General features: G+C 51.9%; 1 protein-coding gene across 2 annotated transcripts in view; it reads right to left on the reverse strand.

Annotated features, from left to right (window-relative positions):
• Nucleotides 1–992: 992 nt before the first annotated feature.
• ABHD2 (abhydrolase domain containing 2, acylglycerol lipase) overlaps nt 993–17,026 on the reverse strand; it is a 102,758-nt gene continuing 86,724 nt past the window's right edge. The window contains exons 7-12 of one of the 2 annotated variants that reach the window (XM_047735780.1): nt 15,966–16,058; nt 13,202–13,312; nt 10,497–10,566; nt 8,894–8,978; nt 4,508–7,035; nt 993–4,417 (exon numbers count right to left, since the gene is read on the reverse strand). In XM_047735780.1, the coding sequence (XP_047591736.1) occupies nt 6,839–7,035; nt 8,894–8,978; nt 10,497–10,566; nt 13,202–13,312; nt 15,966–16,058 (556 nt within the window). In that variant the 3' untranslated portion in view covers nt 993–4,417; nt 4,508–6,838. Of the gene's footprint in view, nt 4,418–4,495; nt 7,036–8,893; nt 8,979–10,496; nt 10,567–13,201; nt 13,313–15,965; nt 16,059–17,026 lie in introns of both variants that reach the window. The other variant, XM_047735779.1, reaches the window with a different exon arrangement.

Genomic DNA, 17,026 nt, shown 5'->3' on the forward strand with positions numbered 1-17,026 from the left:
CTGAGATCTCTTCCGTATGGTATTCTTCACAGGTAGTATTGTTTATAAGTTGGTTTTTCTTGCATCAAAAGGGTCTGGCTGTTTCATGGGGGAAAGGAAGTGGAGGAAGCTTGCTTCCCAGGGAGGGCATCACTGTGAAATTTGATAGTGGGCATTCTTAGGTGATGTTACGGCACATCCTCCAAAACCAGCAGCCCGTACTTCCCCTCACTTGTCAGAGGTTTTGCCTAGCCAAGGAGGGAAGAAAACGGAGTGCTAAGTTCTTGGGTAGGAGAGCATATGGACTAGTATTAACTCTCCTGGTGGGAATGGAAGACCTCAGCTTGGATTCAGACAGACACAAAGGAGAAGAAACCACCACCATGAATCAACCAACCCAGGATAAGTTTTTTTCCAACCCAATATAATCTTTTTATTATTTATTTGAGAAAGGGGAGAGAGCAAGAGTGAGCACGAGTTGGGGGGCAGTGGGGAGGGACAGAGGGAGAGGGAGAAGCAGGCTCCCTGCTGAGCAGGGAGCCCAACATGGGGCTCAATCCTAGGACCCTAAGATCATGACCTGAGCAAAGGCAGACACCACTGACTGAGCCACCCAGGTGCCCCCAACCCAACAGGACCTTAATTTAGGTGATGTTCACTTGGTCTTTTCAAAGAACATTCTAGAACATTCTTAGAAAAAGCATGCAAATCATGCATGGCAGTTACCATTTCCATCTCCCCTCACATTTCATCTACAGGGTTCACTTTGTCTAGAGAGTGGGCGATTCCAGGGCTGGTATCTCACGCCCTGGCTTTTGGGCCGGAGAGCTTGGGTGTGTGAGAACCCGCAGGATGGTCATTTCTTTGGTCATTACTTGCAAGGCTGGGATATAATCTCTTGTGATAAGAACTTGATGGTTTTGCCCACTTCCTTCAAGCTCACGTTTGGTGAAGGCACAGGAAGAATCCTTTTACACAGACACTCCCACAGGACAAAGGATACACAGCCACGCCACATTTTTAGCCTTTTATTTAAGTAAAGAAATTCCATTGAATCAAAGATAACAAAATTACAGTTCTTGTTTGTAATGATCTTCGTTTACCACCACACAGAATCAAAATAGAGCCAAAAGTCATATGAGAACAGAAAATGATCAAGGACACCGTTGTTTAGTATAATTTCTTAATAAAGGTAAATATCCTCATATTTAGAAAAAATTGCATTGCTAGTTGCAAATCTTAAATGCCCCATGTGCTGGAGGATCCTGTATTCCCCACCCTAAAATCCGGCGGCACAGAGGCTTTCAGAACACAAACTCAAAAAGACATGTTTTTTAGGGCAGCGTCGGACATTTCAGAAAACTAAACCAAACAAAATCAAACAAAACAAAAAAACAAAAATGAGGAATGTGAGAATGATGGTTCTCAAAAATCAATCTGGAAGCAGATCTGCCAACAGAAGAACGTGGCTGAGCGAGTCCGACCAGGGAAGGGAGAGATGGAACCGGCCCCCCACGCCGCCCCCCGGCCCTGGTGTGGCTAAGGCAGCTGTAGTGACAGAAGTCAGGAGCTCAGGTGTAGTGAAGGTCTCCCTGAGGCAGTGGGAGAGACCCAGGTCGTCCGGGACTGGTGTGGAGAGCTGATAGGACTCTACGCAGACTTGTGCTTTAGGAAAAAGGAAGAGGCCAAAACAAAAGCCAGACAAAAGCCAAGTCCTACCCCTGGGATGGACCAAGTCCCCGGGAACAGTCTGGGAGAGAAGCGGCTGGTGCGGGGACCGAGGGGGTCCGCTATTATACTGGGGACTCCTCAACGTGGGTGGTCGGGAAGAAGCAGGCCTTGGGAGATGAAGGCTCTCTCTGTAGACGCTAGAAATGGACTGTCCCCAGCTTATGGCAACAGATTTCTTGGCTAGTGGGGACCAGAATGGGGAGAAGGTAGGTTCTCGATTTCATTGCTAATCGAGCAGAGTCAAGGTGGAAGGTTTGCCCACTGGTTAGAAATGGATTCCAGCGTGTTTGTTAGATACACAGATGCTTTCTCCACATACATGCCAGGAAAAACAGTTCAGGGGGGTGGGGGCAGGCTGACTCTTCCAGAAGGGGCAGCTGTCTACTGTCTGGGAGGCTGAGCATGGCTGGCGAGCCAGACTCTGCGGCCTGCTTCCCAGGGCCACTTGGGGAGGGGGCGGGGGTGCCCGGGCTGCGGCGTCCATCCGGGGGCAGCAGCGGCAGTGAGAGGGGCGAGAGGGAGCATCATTTGTCCTGGATGGCCTTCCAGTTCTCACTGCCAGCAGGGGCCCGCTCCCCTTCCCTTAGCTCTGAGTACAGTTTGGCAAAAGCAATCCTAGCTTTTGAAGAAGGGGGTCCTTCCTTCTGCTTAGATAACAGAGGGAAGAAAAAACCCTTTTCCTCCACTGCTCGGCCTCTAAAGGCCACAGACCGGCCACATTTCACGGCTTTTTGAGGCCTCCATGGAATCCAAAATGGCTCTGGAAACAGAGCGAGGCCCAGAAGGAAGAGAGGCGTTGGGGGACGAGACATTCGGCCGGTTCTGAATCGCGCGTACTGTCGGGGGCTGGGGGTGCCTGCCATAGCGGAGATGCACACAGGCCACATGGAGAGAGTCTCTGGCTTTCCTGTGGCTTTGCTCCCAGCTGTCACAGCACGAGAATTTGGATTCCGGTGCCACAGTATCGCTGGAACCCCAGGGGATGCTCTAGGGGCAAGGTGAGACTTTCTGGGCACCGAGAATGCCAGATGATGCTGTTCAGGCTGCTGTGGTGAGAAGCCCCTGCAGGGCAAACCCCTGAGTTCTTTGGACGTGACGTTGCAGGGAATCTTTACTTGGGCTCTAAGGATTGATGGCACAGGCAAAGAAAAGCCCCTCACATCTCAGACATCTGCTTGCGGGGCAAACACAAACAAGAACATGCGCATTGTTTCTCGGCTGGCAGAGGGGATTCTCAAGTCACACGGTCACAAAGAGAGCTCTCATTCAGACGCCAGGCGTCCAGGCTCAGCTATCCAGAAGGCTCGGCTTTAATGAAGACTGTGGCTTCAGAATGAAAGCCTGAGCGGGCAGGCTTTCTGCCCTGGGAAACAGGACTGTGGATCTCAATGCTCTGCCGGAGTCCCACGGAAGGTGGGGGACATTCGCCTTGTTCCGATGGTCAGCACCTGTCCCAGTCACAAGACCACCCTCGGGACAGCAAGGATATTGAGAGGACAACGGAGATTCTAAAGAGAAGCCAGTCAAAGACACAGGGTTTCGGGTCATATCAAGGGTGTTCACTGGTAAAGGCTTGATGCAGGAGCTCCCTCTCTCTAAGGCCCTCCAAGATGAGGCTGGGGCCTTGATGTAGCCACGGTCACTTGCTAGGGCTGCAGAAGGCAGGTGGGAATGCTTAGGCAAACGATGTGTAAGTAGATGGTCTTCCGGATGGTCTAAGGTGAGGGCATTGGGGCTCAGAGAGGTGAAGGGATTGCCCTCGGTCCAAGTGAATCAGAGCCAGCTGGGATGAGAACCCAGGTGTCTTGGACCCTGACTCCCTAACACCGGGTCAAAGACAGGAAACGCTCCTCTTTCTGGCATACTTCCCCTCCCACGGCATGTCACAAGGTCCCCTGCAATTGGATAATGTTGCAGAGAGGTTAAAAGAATCTAGTGGCGACGGACAGCCTCCTGCTTTCTTTTGCTCTGGAATCGCCACAGGGAAGAGAAGAGTTTTTCCTGAAGTCTGGTAAACTTCCTCCTAACAAAACCTATCAAGGAGATGTGACAGCATTTTCTAGATCATCTTAATTTGGCCGGGACCTGTCACTCATTCGCGGTCTTCAAATTGTCTTAGAGAGGCAGGGAGGGCCGCTGGAAGAAATGTGGGTGCTTTTCCTCCTTGGTGTTTAATGGGTTACCCCTGCGATAGGATTCAATAGGGTTGTCTAGGTCTACGGCCACTTCTATCTTTATTCCGATTTTTAAAATATTCAAACGCTCTTTGAAAATTCGGCCTTGTGTTAGGCCAAAGAGGACCTTCAGAGCAAGAAGAGCGTTCCCATTATCAGAAATGAATGACTTCAGGAAGAAAAGCCAAGAAAGCTGGAGGAAGGAAAAAGCTGACCTACATATAAAATGCTGCTCCCTTGTTTATGAGGCAAGTCTGCAACTCTTGTCAATTCAATGCCTCTGTGCTCGCATTCAGGGACAAACAAGAATTTTCCTGTAAGACCGCCACGGTCACATTCTCATTTCCATGCCTGAGAGCCCAAAGCCGGAACAAAGGACTTCAGTTGATTTCATGTGAGCCAAAATGGAATGTGAGTGCCATTCAGAGTCACACACTAGAAAGATTTCAGCTGGGAAGCGGCCCCCACAGTCCTGTGGGGTAAATTCCGGTCGTGGGGTGACAAAGGCCAGGCCCCAGGCCCGGCCTCTCCTCCTCCTCCTCCTCCTCCTCCTCCTCCACCACCACCACCACCACCACCACCACCACCACCACCACCACCACCACCACCACCACCACCACCACCACCACCACCGGGCTCCAGGGACTTCTGGTCCCCCACCCGTCCCCCGGGGTGCGACAACAGGACCGCCTTTTCTCTTCCTGAATGGAGCTGGTACCTGGCCACGGCTCTGTTGAGAACAGGTTGAGAGATGTGACCTAAGGCAACGGCAAAGGCCCCTCTTGCTTCCTGGGACGGTGCTCCGGCCCCATTCATTTATTGCTTCGTTTCCCTACTTTCACAAAGGGTCTGTGGCAAAAGGACCGTGGAGTGACTCTTCTAGATTACAGCTGTGCTGTTGGGTGGAGGGAATAGCAAGGGAGGGGAGGGGACCAGCTTCCAAATTGAGGGGGTAGATGATAAAGTGCCCATTTGTGCTAAAAGAACATGGAAAGAAAATGCACTAGGAAAATAATAGTTGAGGGCAGGGGAAAGTCACAATGATGAACTTGGTGTGTGTGAGAAATTACAACAAAGCAATGATGGGGGCCACAAAGTCTCAACCTTTTGAGACGGTGGCTGTTCTCGATGGTATTGATTAGGATGATCTGGCGATTGTCAGAAAACAACTTCAGGATACCGACCGTCATAGTCACGTGGACCGGCACCCAACCACATCCACCTGCGGCCACGATGGGCGCCCCCCAGGCCCTCAGGTGGTTCCCTTTTACCCCTGAAACATCCACACAGACCCACTAGTTATAATCCTATCTGTCCTGGAGCAAAGGAGATGAAGCAAGGATATTTAAAAAAAAAAAAAAAAAAAAAGTGTATCCAGGCAATTTCACTCATAGTTCCGTTTAGTTCCAGATAGCAACTGCTGATTTTTCAAAGTGCAGGGTTTTTAGATATTCAAGTCCTGCAGGACTGGAGGAAAGGAGTAGTTGAAACCTCAAATAACATTTTCGTTTGAAAAGACACACTTTGGAAAGATCTATCCAACAGACTATAAATATAGGCTATTAAATTAAAAATCTGGTTTCAAAATAACACCCTTTATGGCTGGAAAGATCTTTCTCCAAACTCAGACCCAGCTTTCGAATTATTTGGTTATCAAAAGCCAGAGCTAGAAAGACTTGGGTTAAAAAAGTAAAATTACCATTGAATGTTTAAAAAAACAACAACAAAAGAAAACCCCAAACACCTCTTTCTATGAAAATGAGAGACATGGAAAAAAAAAAAAGGCAAATGATGACATCCACAGGTGTAGACAGGAGAGTTACTCCCAGGCTTCCCTGGAGGGATGGTCTCTCGAACCTCAGTGAGCTGAGTTTGTCATGGATCTTTCGAACTGGCTGTGGTCTCGGCCATCCACCTGGTCCAAGTCCCCCGTTTGGTGAAGAAACAAAAGTTCAGAGGGACCTGTCCAGGGTCATACAGCCAGGGAAAAGCAGAGTCCGGCGTTACCCAAACTCTTCCCTCCCCACTGGGCCCTCTCCAGAGACATCACACTGCGGCCACTCGAGGCAGCTAGACGTGACAGGGGCTGCTGCCTGGGAGGCCCCTGGGAGCTAAGAGACCTGTCTACCTATACGTTTCCATAAAATGAGCTACCCAGATGTTTCTCATGGAAAGACCCTGCAGCAAAACAGTGTTTCCCAAATTTGCCCGGTGATGAGGATCACCGGGGACACTTGTAAAAAATTAAAATCTCCAGACCCCTTCCCAGACCCATTGAATCGGCCTCTCCCAGGGGAGGGACCTGGGAGGCTGAATTTTTAACAAGTGCCCCAGGTAACTCTCATCGTTGGCAAAAGTGCGAGGAGACGGTCTTAGAAGATTGTAAGGGAGGAACCTGGCTTGTGACGCTAGAGAACTTTCTCGGCTGTGTGAGGAGGAGCCACACGGCCGTGGCAGGCGGCCCAGGTGCTGACGCTCCCAAGCGGACCGGCCTCTTCGGCATCGGCCTCATTGGGCGAGGGCTCACCAGGGTCTACGTAAGGACACACACAACCACCACAAAATAGCATACATCCTTCACTGCTCTTGGGGACAAGCCTTTTTGATTGGCAAAGCAAAACTGCTGTTCAGACACATTTTTAATAGGGAAACTAGATGTAATTGGCTTAAAAGCAATCAAATGCTGAAAGTGGACAGGAGGGTGAGAACCCTGTCGCTTGTCACCACGGATAACAACGCAATGGAGAAAACCAGTAACTAAGCATAAAAATAGCCTGGAGCCCCCAGGGACGGCAGCCTACTTGGCCACAGGTGTGCCTGGGGGGGGGGTCCGTCCCCGCTGATGGCGTGAGGTCAGATCCAGGTCACCGCGGGGAGATGGGGGACCGGAATCCGCCGGTGAGGGACGCGGGTTCCAGGGGAGGCGGCTGGACCGCGCCGGAGTCCGGGAGACCTCACTCCAGCTCGGCCTCCATCTGCTCCGTGTCCGAGCACTGGGACTTGTTACGCTCCCACTGGCAAATGGCGTTGGCGTACTCTACCACCAGCTTATCCATCCACGTCAGGGGCTCGGGGAACAGCACGGAGCCCTCAAAGAAGCCCAGGTGGCCGCCGTGCAGAGGCAGCACAAACATGACGTTCTCCCGTTTCTCTGCGGGCGGGGAGGGAGGAAGGCAGCGGAGTGAGTCGGTGACTGGTTACCTCCAAGGCCGGAGGGGCCAGGAGCGAGCAGGCCGGGGTGGCCCAGGCTTATCCCCACAGGTGAAGGTCAGCAGGAGGGCATCTGACTCCCACTCACTCGGCCTCGTTCACAGATCGGGTGCGGGGCGGGAGGGATTAGGTGGGCTGGGCAAGGCAGTGGGATCTAGCAGGTGTTGGAGTGGCCGCTTAGCTTGGGCGAGGAATGGGCACCAGCTTAAGAAATACTTTGAAATCTAAGTGGTTCTCAAACTTGGACGTAGATTAGAGAGTGAGCGAGCGCGAGCGAGTCCACGCACTGGCGTCGCTAAAGCTGACCGGCTGATTTCAATGACATAGTCAGACGTTTCTCAGATTTCACTGAGGCTGGAGGAGGAGCTGAGATTTTGCACGTCTAAGAAGCTCCCAGATGATGCCCATGCTAGGTGCTACGGGTGGGGGCCAGGCTTTGAGCAGGGATTCCTCGAATTTATGCCATTATTTACTAGAGAACAAGGTTAAGTCAGTGGAGTCCACGCTTTTTCCTTACAGACACTTATAGTTTAAGACTAAACCAGCACTTAAAGCTGCAGGTTGTGTTAAAGATGCTTGAGACATATGGAATGGCCCTGCTGAGCGTGCTCTGAGGGAGTGAGGGCAGGGCTCAGTGGGGCTCCCTGGCAAAATATTTCTGATGATCTTCATGGTATCTCGTTAGCCTAAAAGATGCTTGAGACATACGGAATGGCCCTGCTGAGCGCCGCTACCCTGGGGCCTGACTTCAGGAGTCCGTGTGTGGCTCAGTCCCCCAGGTGCTGGGAAAGACCGCGGGGCGGGTGGGAGGTGAGGCCAAGTGGGCAGCTGCTTGTGGCTGGGGAGCACAGGACACATCTGTCTTTCCAGAGGACGGTCTGACAGGGGCCCGAGCCTCCTGGCCTGCATGGTTCTGGCTCTGCGGGGCCCTTTTCTTGTCTGATCCCCCTTATTCTTCCTTTTCAGTTATTTCATAAATTCTCTGTGACAGCATGAGAGCTACAGCGTCTCTTTGGACATCAGAAGGAAACCGAGCGGCTGGCTTTCGAGCAGGGAGCCTACGGCTTGCTAGCGGGTTCACCTGCATGACACGCAACAACCACTCCGAGCAGGTGCCTGTGCCCTGCCCACCGTATTTTGTACTCCTCTAGCTTGGGGCTGGGGAGAATGAGTGCCCCACGCTCTGGTGAATACGGGATATTTACAAGAGAAACAGGACGGCAGAGGGCTACAAAGGATGGGATCTGCATCTCAGCGCAAGGTGCCCTTGGAATTCCCAAGCGTTTCCCTCGGCTGCCCACCCTCCCTTCCTCCCCCACCCACCCCACCCGGGCTCGAAGCACAACAACATTTCCGAGAGCAATGTTCTTTGCTTTCTCAGTTGCTTATATTTTTATCCTCAAACCAGATGGAGAGGCTGTCTGTCTCAAGAGGTAACAGAACTGGCTTTTCTGTTTTGCTTTTCGTGTCGGATTTTAAGTCAAAATATCTCTTTAAGTCCAACTTTCAGACTTAATGGAAGCCTAACCCTGACACGATAATTTCAGAGAACACCAGGGAGCCCCCGCAAAGCCCTCTTGGGTGTGAATATAGGTGGCGGTCGTCTCTGCAACCAGGACAGGACACGAGAAGGCTCTGCCCAGGCCCCCTCACAGCCCCAGGACTATCAGGCCCGGCTGAATGAGAACTCTGCTACGGGATGCCCTTTCCCATAGAGGCTGGTCTTCAGGGGGTGACAGCAGGGTAGAGGTGACAGAATTTACCAGGGCAATGTGCTGAGTGGTCGAGGGAGCACTTACCAGAGAGCGATTTGGGGATAGTTAGGAGGCTTTCGTGCACCAAGGGGTCATCAGCTGCGTTAACCAGCATGAGAGGCACATAGATCTGCAACAAGAAAATAAGGCAGAAATAAACGATTGATCCCCTGTTTCAGAAGCCATTGAGTCCAGGCTCAAATGCACTACCGCCCATGTCTTTGGAGCTAAGGGAAGAGGGCCACTGCTCAGCAAACTCTGAGCTGAGATGGGGACTGAGGGTGCCCCGTCTTCCCGGGCAGCAGCATGAATCCTAACCATGTGATCTGGCAGCCTGGCAGGTGGGAGCAGGAGAAAAGCCCCTGGTGTTCTAGGTCACCCACGTGCTCTGAGGGAGTGAGGGCAGGGCTCAGTGGGGCTCCCTGGCAAAATATTTCTGATGATCTTCATGGTATCTCGTTAGCCTACCTTTCAGCAAAATGACCTTATGAAGAGTTATGTACCCATTCATTCCGTTTATAGTGTGGGGGAGGAAAGATGGGAGTGTGCTCCTCTCCAGACAAGAGAGATTTTCTAGAAGAATCTGAAGGGGAGAACCAGGAGGAGGCTGGTGGATACTGGGAAGCATTCAACATCCATTTTAGTAAGACAGGCTTTTTCCTTTGAGTGCAGATGGACTGATGGGGGGGGGGGGCGCTTGGACACTACTGAACAGCTAGGCTCCAGGGGTACAGCAGCTGGTTGTGCTCAGCAGGAGGTCTCTAACAGCGGCTCTGGGCAGCTCAACGGCTCTGCAGTGGCTTAAAGGAAGGCACCCAAAGCCTGGGGGATGATGCTAACTGATGGTGGTAGGGGGCATGTGGTGGCCAATATGACAGAGGGCAGAGATGTAGTTCACAGTCACCTGCTTCCGCTGGGTGAGCGGTAGGCCAAACCAGCAGGTGGATACTGATGGGGCCAAATGGGAATCCTGTGTTTGAGTAAAAGGAGCAACTGTCCAGAGACAGAATGATGAGAGACTGGTCTGGTGGTGGTGCAGGTGGAAAACATGGCGAGTTCGAGGCTGGCCATGGATGTCACTGAATCCACCCCACGTTTATTGCAGCTGCTGAAAACTGCATTTGTCTAAGCCAGGCGACCTTGTCAACACACCTGTTCCTCCTCATTGGGATACAGAAAAACATCTGTTTTCCCCTGCACTCACCAGATCATGGCAGGAACCTTGAGTTTAGTTCCAGCTGTCACACTAAAGAAAGGCACAGGGGCCAAAGCAAGGGTCCGAGCTAGCAGGAAATCTACACAGATCTATGAGGAGCCATGGCAGGAAGCGGGCAAGATCTCACTGTTAAAGGAAGACTGAGGGACCAATGGGTGTTGCAGTAAGGTCAAGGGCTTTTCCGCAGAGGCAGGAGCAGACTGGTCCCACGCTGCACCAAGGGGCAGCTCTGGGATTAATACACAGGGGTCCCCGAGGGGCAGAGTTTGGGTCAGAAGCCAAACCCAAGCCAACAGCCTCAGGGGTCCAAGCCCGATTCTGGCTGAGCTCCCACCAAGGATGCTGGGGAGGGTGCTCACTGCGCGTTCGCGAAGCTGGAGGCGGGGCCACCGATTCGGGGAGGCTGCTCGCTCCGGTCCCGCCCCGACTCACCCGGTGCAGGTACCGCATGCAGCTCTCCTCCTCGTAATATTCCTTCAGGGAGTTATAGCCGTGGAACTTCCTGCGACACACACACGCAAAGGAAGACAAAGGAATCCTTGTCACAAGACCGGACGCTGAGCTGACTCTGCCCCCTACAGGCTCTGTGACCTCAGGCAAACTCTAACCTTCTCCCTCTGTACAGTGGAGCTAGAGACGGTGCCTTCCTTAATGGCCTTGAGACTAATGACATTGAAGTGCTGTCAGCGCAGAGCCTGGCCCGGCCATCGCTCGGGAAGGGCTGGCCACAGTATTTATTTTTTATTTTTAAGATTTTTATTTTTTTATTTTTTTTATTGCCAGAGAGAGAGCACGGGGTAGAGAGAAAGCGAGAGTACAAGCAGGGGGAGCAGCAGGCAGAGGAAGAAACAGGCTCATTGCTGAGCAAAGAGCCTGATGTGGGACTTGATCCCAGGACCCTGGGACCGTGACCGGAGCCAAAGACAGACACTCAACTGACTGAGCTACCCAGGTGTCCCTGGCCACAGTATTTATTAGCAGGTGTTATACCCTTCGAGTCGGGATAAAACCAGATGTCACTGCAGACACTAGGAAACTGACATGCAGGGCATTTACAAGAACTTTCTCTTCAACAGAATTTTTCCCTGCAGAGGAACCCTGACCACCGGGAACTGGAAAGGAACATGTCTCAGGTAATGGGTGCGAGACAGAGATCCAAAGTTAGCAATTCTGCCCACCCGTGGAGCTGCAGTCAGAGACGTTTAACGGAACCTTCTCTGTTCCTGCACGGAAGTCCAGCAGCTCGGCTCTGCCCTGTGCTCTGACACCAGCAGCCCGACTCAACCCCAGGCCAGAGGATCTCTGGAAACCTCCTCCTGACACATATTAGAGCCTCTGGTTTCTGACTAGCGGTTGTGTTCTATTCTGACTTGGGTGTTCACGAGACCGTGCCTCCCCTGAAGCTTCAGCTATCTTCCACTGCCGGGCTGTGCAGGCATCTCCGCCTGGGAAGGCCCCAGGGGGCACAGGCCACACTGTGAGGGCCCACTTGAGGGGGAGAGGCCGAGAGTAGTGGTCATCTCTGGGGCACCTGTCCTCGTGCAAGCAGTCCCTTTGTGGTCTCAGCGGGCCAGGGAAGCACTCTAGTCCTCCAGTCCTCCTGGTGAGGGGATAATGAGGAGGCTGCCCAACTGGTCATGTTCATGGAAACTGTGACAATCCAGCACAATTCAAAAGGGAGAGCTTAAGGGAGAGTTGAAGAACCTTCGCTTTGGGGCTCACACCAATTCAGAAGATGAACGGGGAATTTCAGTGTTTGGTTTCTTTCTCATTAGATGCCACAATAAAATGACACACGATCCAGGGAGGGTGGGCAGAATCCATTCTCACCTTCTCAGCGTACCAGTGATTTTCTGGTTTCTGTCTCCTTTGTGTAAATGTTAACAGGCATATATCAAGGTTATCTGGTGTAAGAAAGCTACTAAAATGCCATAAGGAAGATAAGTCCCCTCAGGTCAGTGTCCACTTATCTACTAGATGAAACCTAGCCTGCTTTAGACCACGCCTGAAGGTATCAAATGGTCATTGGATGAGTCTTTTTTTCTTTAAGATTTTATTTATTTGAAAGAGAAAAGAGAGCACACAAGTAGGCAGAGCGGCAGGCGGGGGGGGCGGGGGTAGGGGGAGCAGGTGAACCGAATGCGGGGCTCGATCCCAGAGCCCTGGGATCATGACCTGAGACAAAGGTAGACACTTAACTGAATGACTCACCCAGGCACCCCAGGGATGAGGTTTTTAAAGAGAACAGTGAGGTCAGAGATCAACAATTGCTTTTTCCAGCTAAGGCTAAGCTCAGTAAGCTCAATCAGAAAGTATGTGTGCCAGGAAAGAGGACATTGTTGGGTTCTCAGCCTCGGGTCCCTGCAGGGGGCAGGTAGTTAAAGGGTGAAGGAACAAAGTGGGCGGGGTTCACATAGGACGCGGGGAGGAGAGGCTTCTTACTCACAAAGAAAGAAAGAGGCTCTGTTTTCCTGCAAAGACCGCTCTCTTGGTCTATTTTTTGTTTTTTTTTTTTTTTTATTTTTGATAGAGACATGGATGGTTACAAGAAATATTTCCTCTTCCTGTCAATGCAAATTATGAGGCAACTGATCCCTGCCCCAGGGTCAGGGCATGGCAGGTAGGGTAAGGACCACGAACAGCAGGGTGTACGCACCCCAGCTCCCCAGTTCCAGCTCAGTTATGCCACACAGGAGTGCAGAATGAGCGGGGACATCTTCTCCTTGTTTTCTAAGAGCAACTAGAAATCTGGATTTTTCTGTGTGATCTTCAGTTTTTAAACACGAGACATTCTTTTATTCAAAGAATGAAAAAAGCCCTGGGGCACCTGGGTGGCACCCTCGGTTAAGCGACAGATTCTTGGTTTTGGCTAAGGTCAGGATCTCATGGTTCATGGGATCGAGCCCCACGTTGGGCTCCACGCTTAGCAAGGAGTCTGCTTGCGTTTCTCTCCCCGTCTCCCTTTGCTTCTCCCCCTTGTGCTCTCTGTCTCTCTCTCAATAAATAAATCTTTAAGAACAAACAAACAAACAAACAAAAAAACCCCTTTACACTAAAGTGGGCAAAGAAAGCCCTCGTTCTGGGCCGGCTGGCCTGCAGCCTCCTGCCGGGCACCGTGTCCCTGAGCACGCACACACCTCATCACGTTGTCATCAATCTGCATCAGGGACGTGGCTGTGTAGAGGCGGCTCAAGTCTGTGTCCTCCAGGCTCTGGGGTTTCTTAACATGGTCTCCAAAAAGAGCTTGCCTAGAATGACACACAGCAGCAGACGGTGAGCCAAATCATCATGGTGAGCAGACGGTGAGCCAAATCATCATGGTGGACACTTGAAACATCAGGTAATTGTCAATTACACCTCAGTAAAGCTGAAAAAATATTTAAAGAATGGGTGAGGAGCACTGAGGGCAGAGCCTGCTTCCTGGCCCCGAGGCAAGCCAGGAGCGTCTTTGAGAAGGCACATGGGGGCAAGTTAGGACTAGATCCCTTCAGCCTTCCGCACGTCCCAGAGGATGAGATTGCAATGTTGACTTTTGAATAACTGCAGAAAGATGATGGCCAAGATCTTATTTTCCTTCTCAGGGGCAGCTAGACAGAGACCAGGTTAGAGTCTAGGTGAATACAGTTGACCCTTGCACAATGTGGGGGTGGGGCACCGACTTATGGCAGTCAAAAACCCATATAGAGCTTCTGACTCCCCCAAAACCCAACTATTAATATCTTACTGTTGACCCAAAGCCTTGCCCATAACATAGTCAGTTAACACATATTTTTTATGTTAGCTGTATTACATGCTGTATTCCTACAATAAAGTAAGCTAGAGGAAAGAAAACGTTACTGAGGAAAAAAAAATACATTTATGGCACTGGCCTGAGAAAAATCCACATATAGGTAGAAACACACAGTTCAAACCCCAATTGTTCAAGGGTCGACTGTATTACAAATCCTTTGCAGCAGGGGAGGTCTTAGGATGGGCTCTGCAGTGAGTAGGAAGTGGTCAGCCAAACTGTGGGGGGGCCTTCTACGGTTGTGGGGCTCTGTCTTTACACTGGTGCTGACACTGCCCGTTTTTCTTTAGGAATGGTTTCTGTCACTCAACAAGGAAGACAGTGGTGAACCCATCCAGCGTTGGAGCAAGTCAACGGCTCTCCAACACGTCTGCTAAAAAGCTTACATATACTCAGAACCGTCGTCATTTCTCTTAAGAAAAAGATTCATCTTGAGAGGATGATAATAAAGGCAGAGATCACAAAATGTACACAAGTAGACTTTTAGTCCTGCAAGATCTCCGGCACGCAGCTGACGGAGGGCTGAGCTTGCGGTTTGACCCTACCAGGTGAGAAAGGTCATCATGGAAACTAAACATTCTGGTATCTACTCACAGCCTCGCTCACAGAGGAACACACTCCCTTAGCATTTTTCCCCGCAAAGATTATTAGGGAGATCATATACTCACAGTTGAGAATTCACAGTTTAAAGTGGCCCTAAAATTTCTAGATGTTGGGCTTTCTGTAGTAGATTTAAAAAAATGTAAACGCACCTAGAGCACATTCAGAGGACTGTCTCATTTTGTTAATAATTACATGATGAACCTTCTGGACTAATTAATTACAGGGCAAGACTGGGCCCTGTAGCAAAACAAACGTTCCCTGGGAGGAGCTGCTTCCCATTCCAGAGGTGTGGACAGGCTGAAAAAGGGCCCACACTTGGTGTCAGAGCTTGGCTTTGTCCCTTCTGGAACCCTGGCAAACCCACAGCCCCTCCTGAACCTCCGCTGAGCCACACCTGCCTCAGGGCCCGAACACCACAAGCTGAGTTAGGACAGCTTATATCCAGTCAGCCCAGGGGACAGAAGTCTCCTTCTGTCCTCCACCTACCCACCCAGTCACAAGGGCCCAGCAGCTTGGCAGCCGGAGGGGCCTGCGAGCACCAGCCTCGCCCAGACTGCCCGTGAGCCCCGCCCACAGGAAGCCCAGTCTGGGGTGTTTGGCTGGGAGAGGCAGTAGCCTATTTTCTTTTAACCATTGAAATAAAGAGAATAAGCGGCTGATCACTCAGTCGGATTGCCTTTCCCAGGATGACATTAACCCCCCACCTGAAATTGTATTGACCCCATGATGTGCCAAGCCCTCCAGTGCTCTACACTGCAGGTCAGGACGCAGGATTCACACCAAGGAAGCGGTCTCATGGAGGAGACCTGAGACGGACCTAGAGTCTTGGCGGACATGATGGGAAGGGTGTTCTGGGCAAGGCCCCAGTGGTGTGGGAGAGGCCAGAGGGCACAGGGGCTTCCATGTGGCCCAGTCCAGCAGCGGGAATGTAGGTTTGGGGGAAGAGGGAGGGATTCTATCCATAATAACAGTCATAACAATAAAACCATCGCTAATATTTACTGACTTCTACTGCATGCCAGGCACGCTCTAAGCAGTGGCCGGGGGCGACTCCACCAAAGGATTCTGAGCGGGACTGAGGCAAGATGAACACGGGAACATGGTGAACGGAGCATTGTGGACACCAGGCGGTGCCGTGCGGCTAGACCGCTGTCACACGGCTGCTGGTCAGAACCCCTTGAGCCCACAGAGGGTGAAGATGCTCGATCCGTCAGCACACGAGCAGTCCAAGGAGAAGGGTTCCTCGGCCATGCCAAACCACCCTCAGGATTGCTCCAGTTTGGGCAAGAGCGATGGATAAGGGTTTCTCGTCTAGGCAGGACATGGTTTGGTGGATCTGGCTGCTTGGGACGAGTTTGTTCCTAAGCAAGTCACAAAGCAACCAGCAGAGAAGCTGCAGCGCCCCTGCCTTCATTGCATTTTTCTGGAGGGACCAGAGTTCTGGCTTTCAGTGACTGGAAAAGAGGCTCAGAGAGGCACGGTCTTCCGGGGGAGCACGGAAGGCGAGGTACCTGTGCGAGAGGATGATCTTCTTCATGTTGTCGGCCATGAGGAAGTTGTAGAAGCGTCGGCACTGGTCCCACTGCATGAAGGTCTCCTGGGCCCTGAAAGAGCGGCAGCCAGAGTGAGGGACGGCGCCTGTAGGGATGCACCGGTGCCCCCGCCCCAGAGAAGGTTCTGGCAGCACTTCTACCCCAGAGAAGGTGGCGGCGCTGACTCCTGACCCCGGGACATGGGTCTCTGCCCATGGACTCAAACTCTCCGTAGAGAGACCGATGGAGACACTGAAACAGACAGGCTGAACGTGAGCCCCCATGAGAAAGCCGTCTGGGGGCACTGGCTTTGGGGGGAGACGGTCCTGGCACCCTTGTCCAGCCTGGTGGCCTTCTCTTCGTCACGGAACCTGCCAGGACTGACATCTGAACACCTCTATCCGGCAGGGAGGTTTTCCCTAGCTTAATAGCTGGTGTGTGTAAGGGGAGGGTGGCTGTGAAGAGGCACCGTGCAGGGAAAAACCTAAAAACGTCTTCCGTTGCTGTTTGAGAAGCAAAGGGAAATCATACCATTTGAGGTCCTTTTTTTTTTTTTTTAAGGATTTTTTATGTACTTATTTGAAACGGAATGAGTGAGTGAGAGAGATCACATGAGCAGGGGGAAGGGGAGAAGCAGACTCCGCTGCAGAGCAGGGAGCCCGATTCGGGACTCGATCCCAGGACGCTGGGATTATGACCTGAGCCAAAAGCAGACGCTGAACTGACTGGGCCACCCAGGCGCCCCACTTGAGCTCTTCTGATTAGCTGTAGAACATTCAAGGGCAAGTAAATGGAAGGAGAAGTAGACGGTGATCCCCTCCTTCTGGGCATGGCTGCTGGGGCCGGTTCGGACGTCTTTCTGCCGCTAGAGCCAGTGTGTGCAGTCAGCATGACTCAGCCTGCCTGACGTGGGGGTCACCACCTGATCCCCCCAGCAGCGGCACTGGGCAGGTATTATCATCCCTACTCTAGATTAGGAGACCACCATGGACTCAGAGAGATCAAGGGACTGGCTCCGGGTCACGCTAAGGCAGTAAGGG

The sequence above is a fragment of the Lutra lutra genome, chromosome 7 (genome assembly GCF_902655055.1).
Source record: "Lutra lutra chromosome 7, mLutLut1.2, whole genome shotgun sequence".
NCBI lineage: Eukaryota > Metazoa > Chordata > Mammalia > Carnivora > Mustelidae > Lutra > Lutra lutra.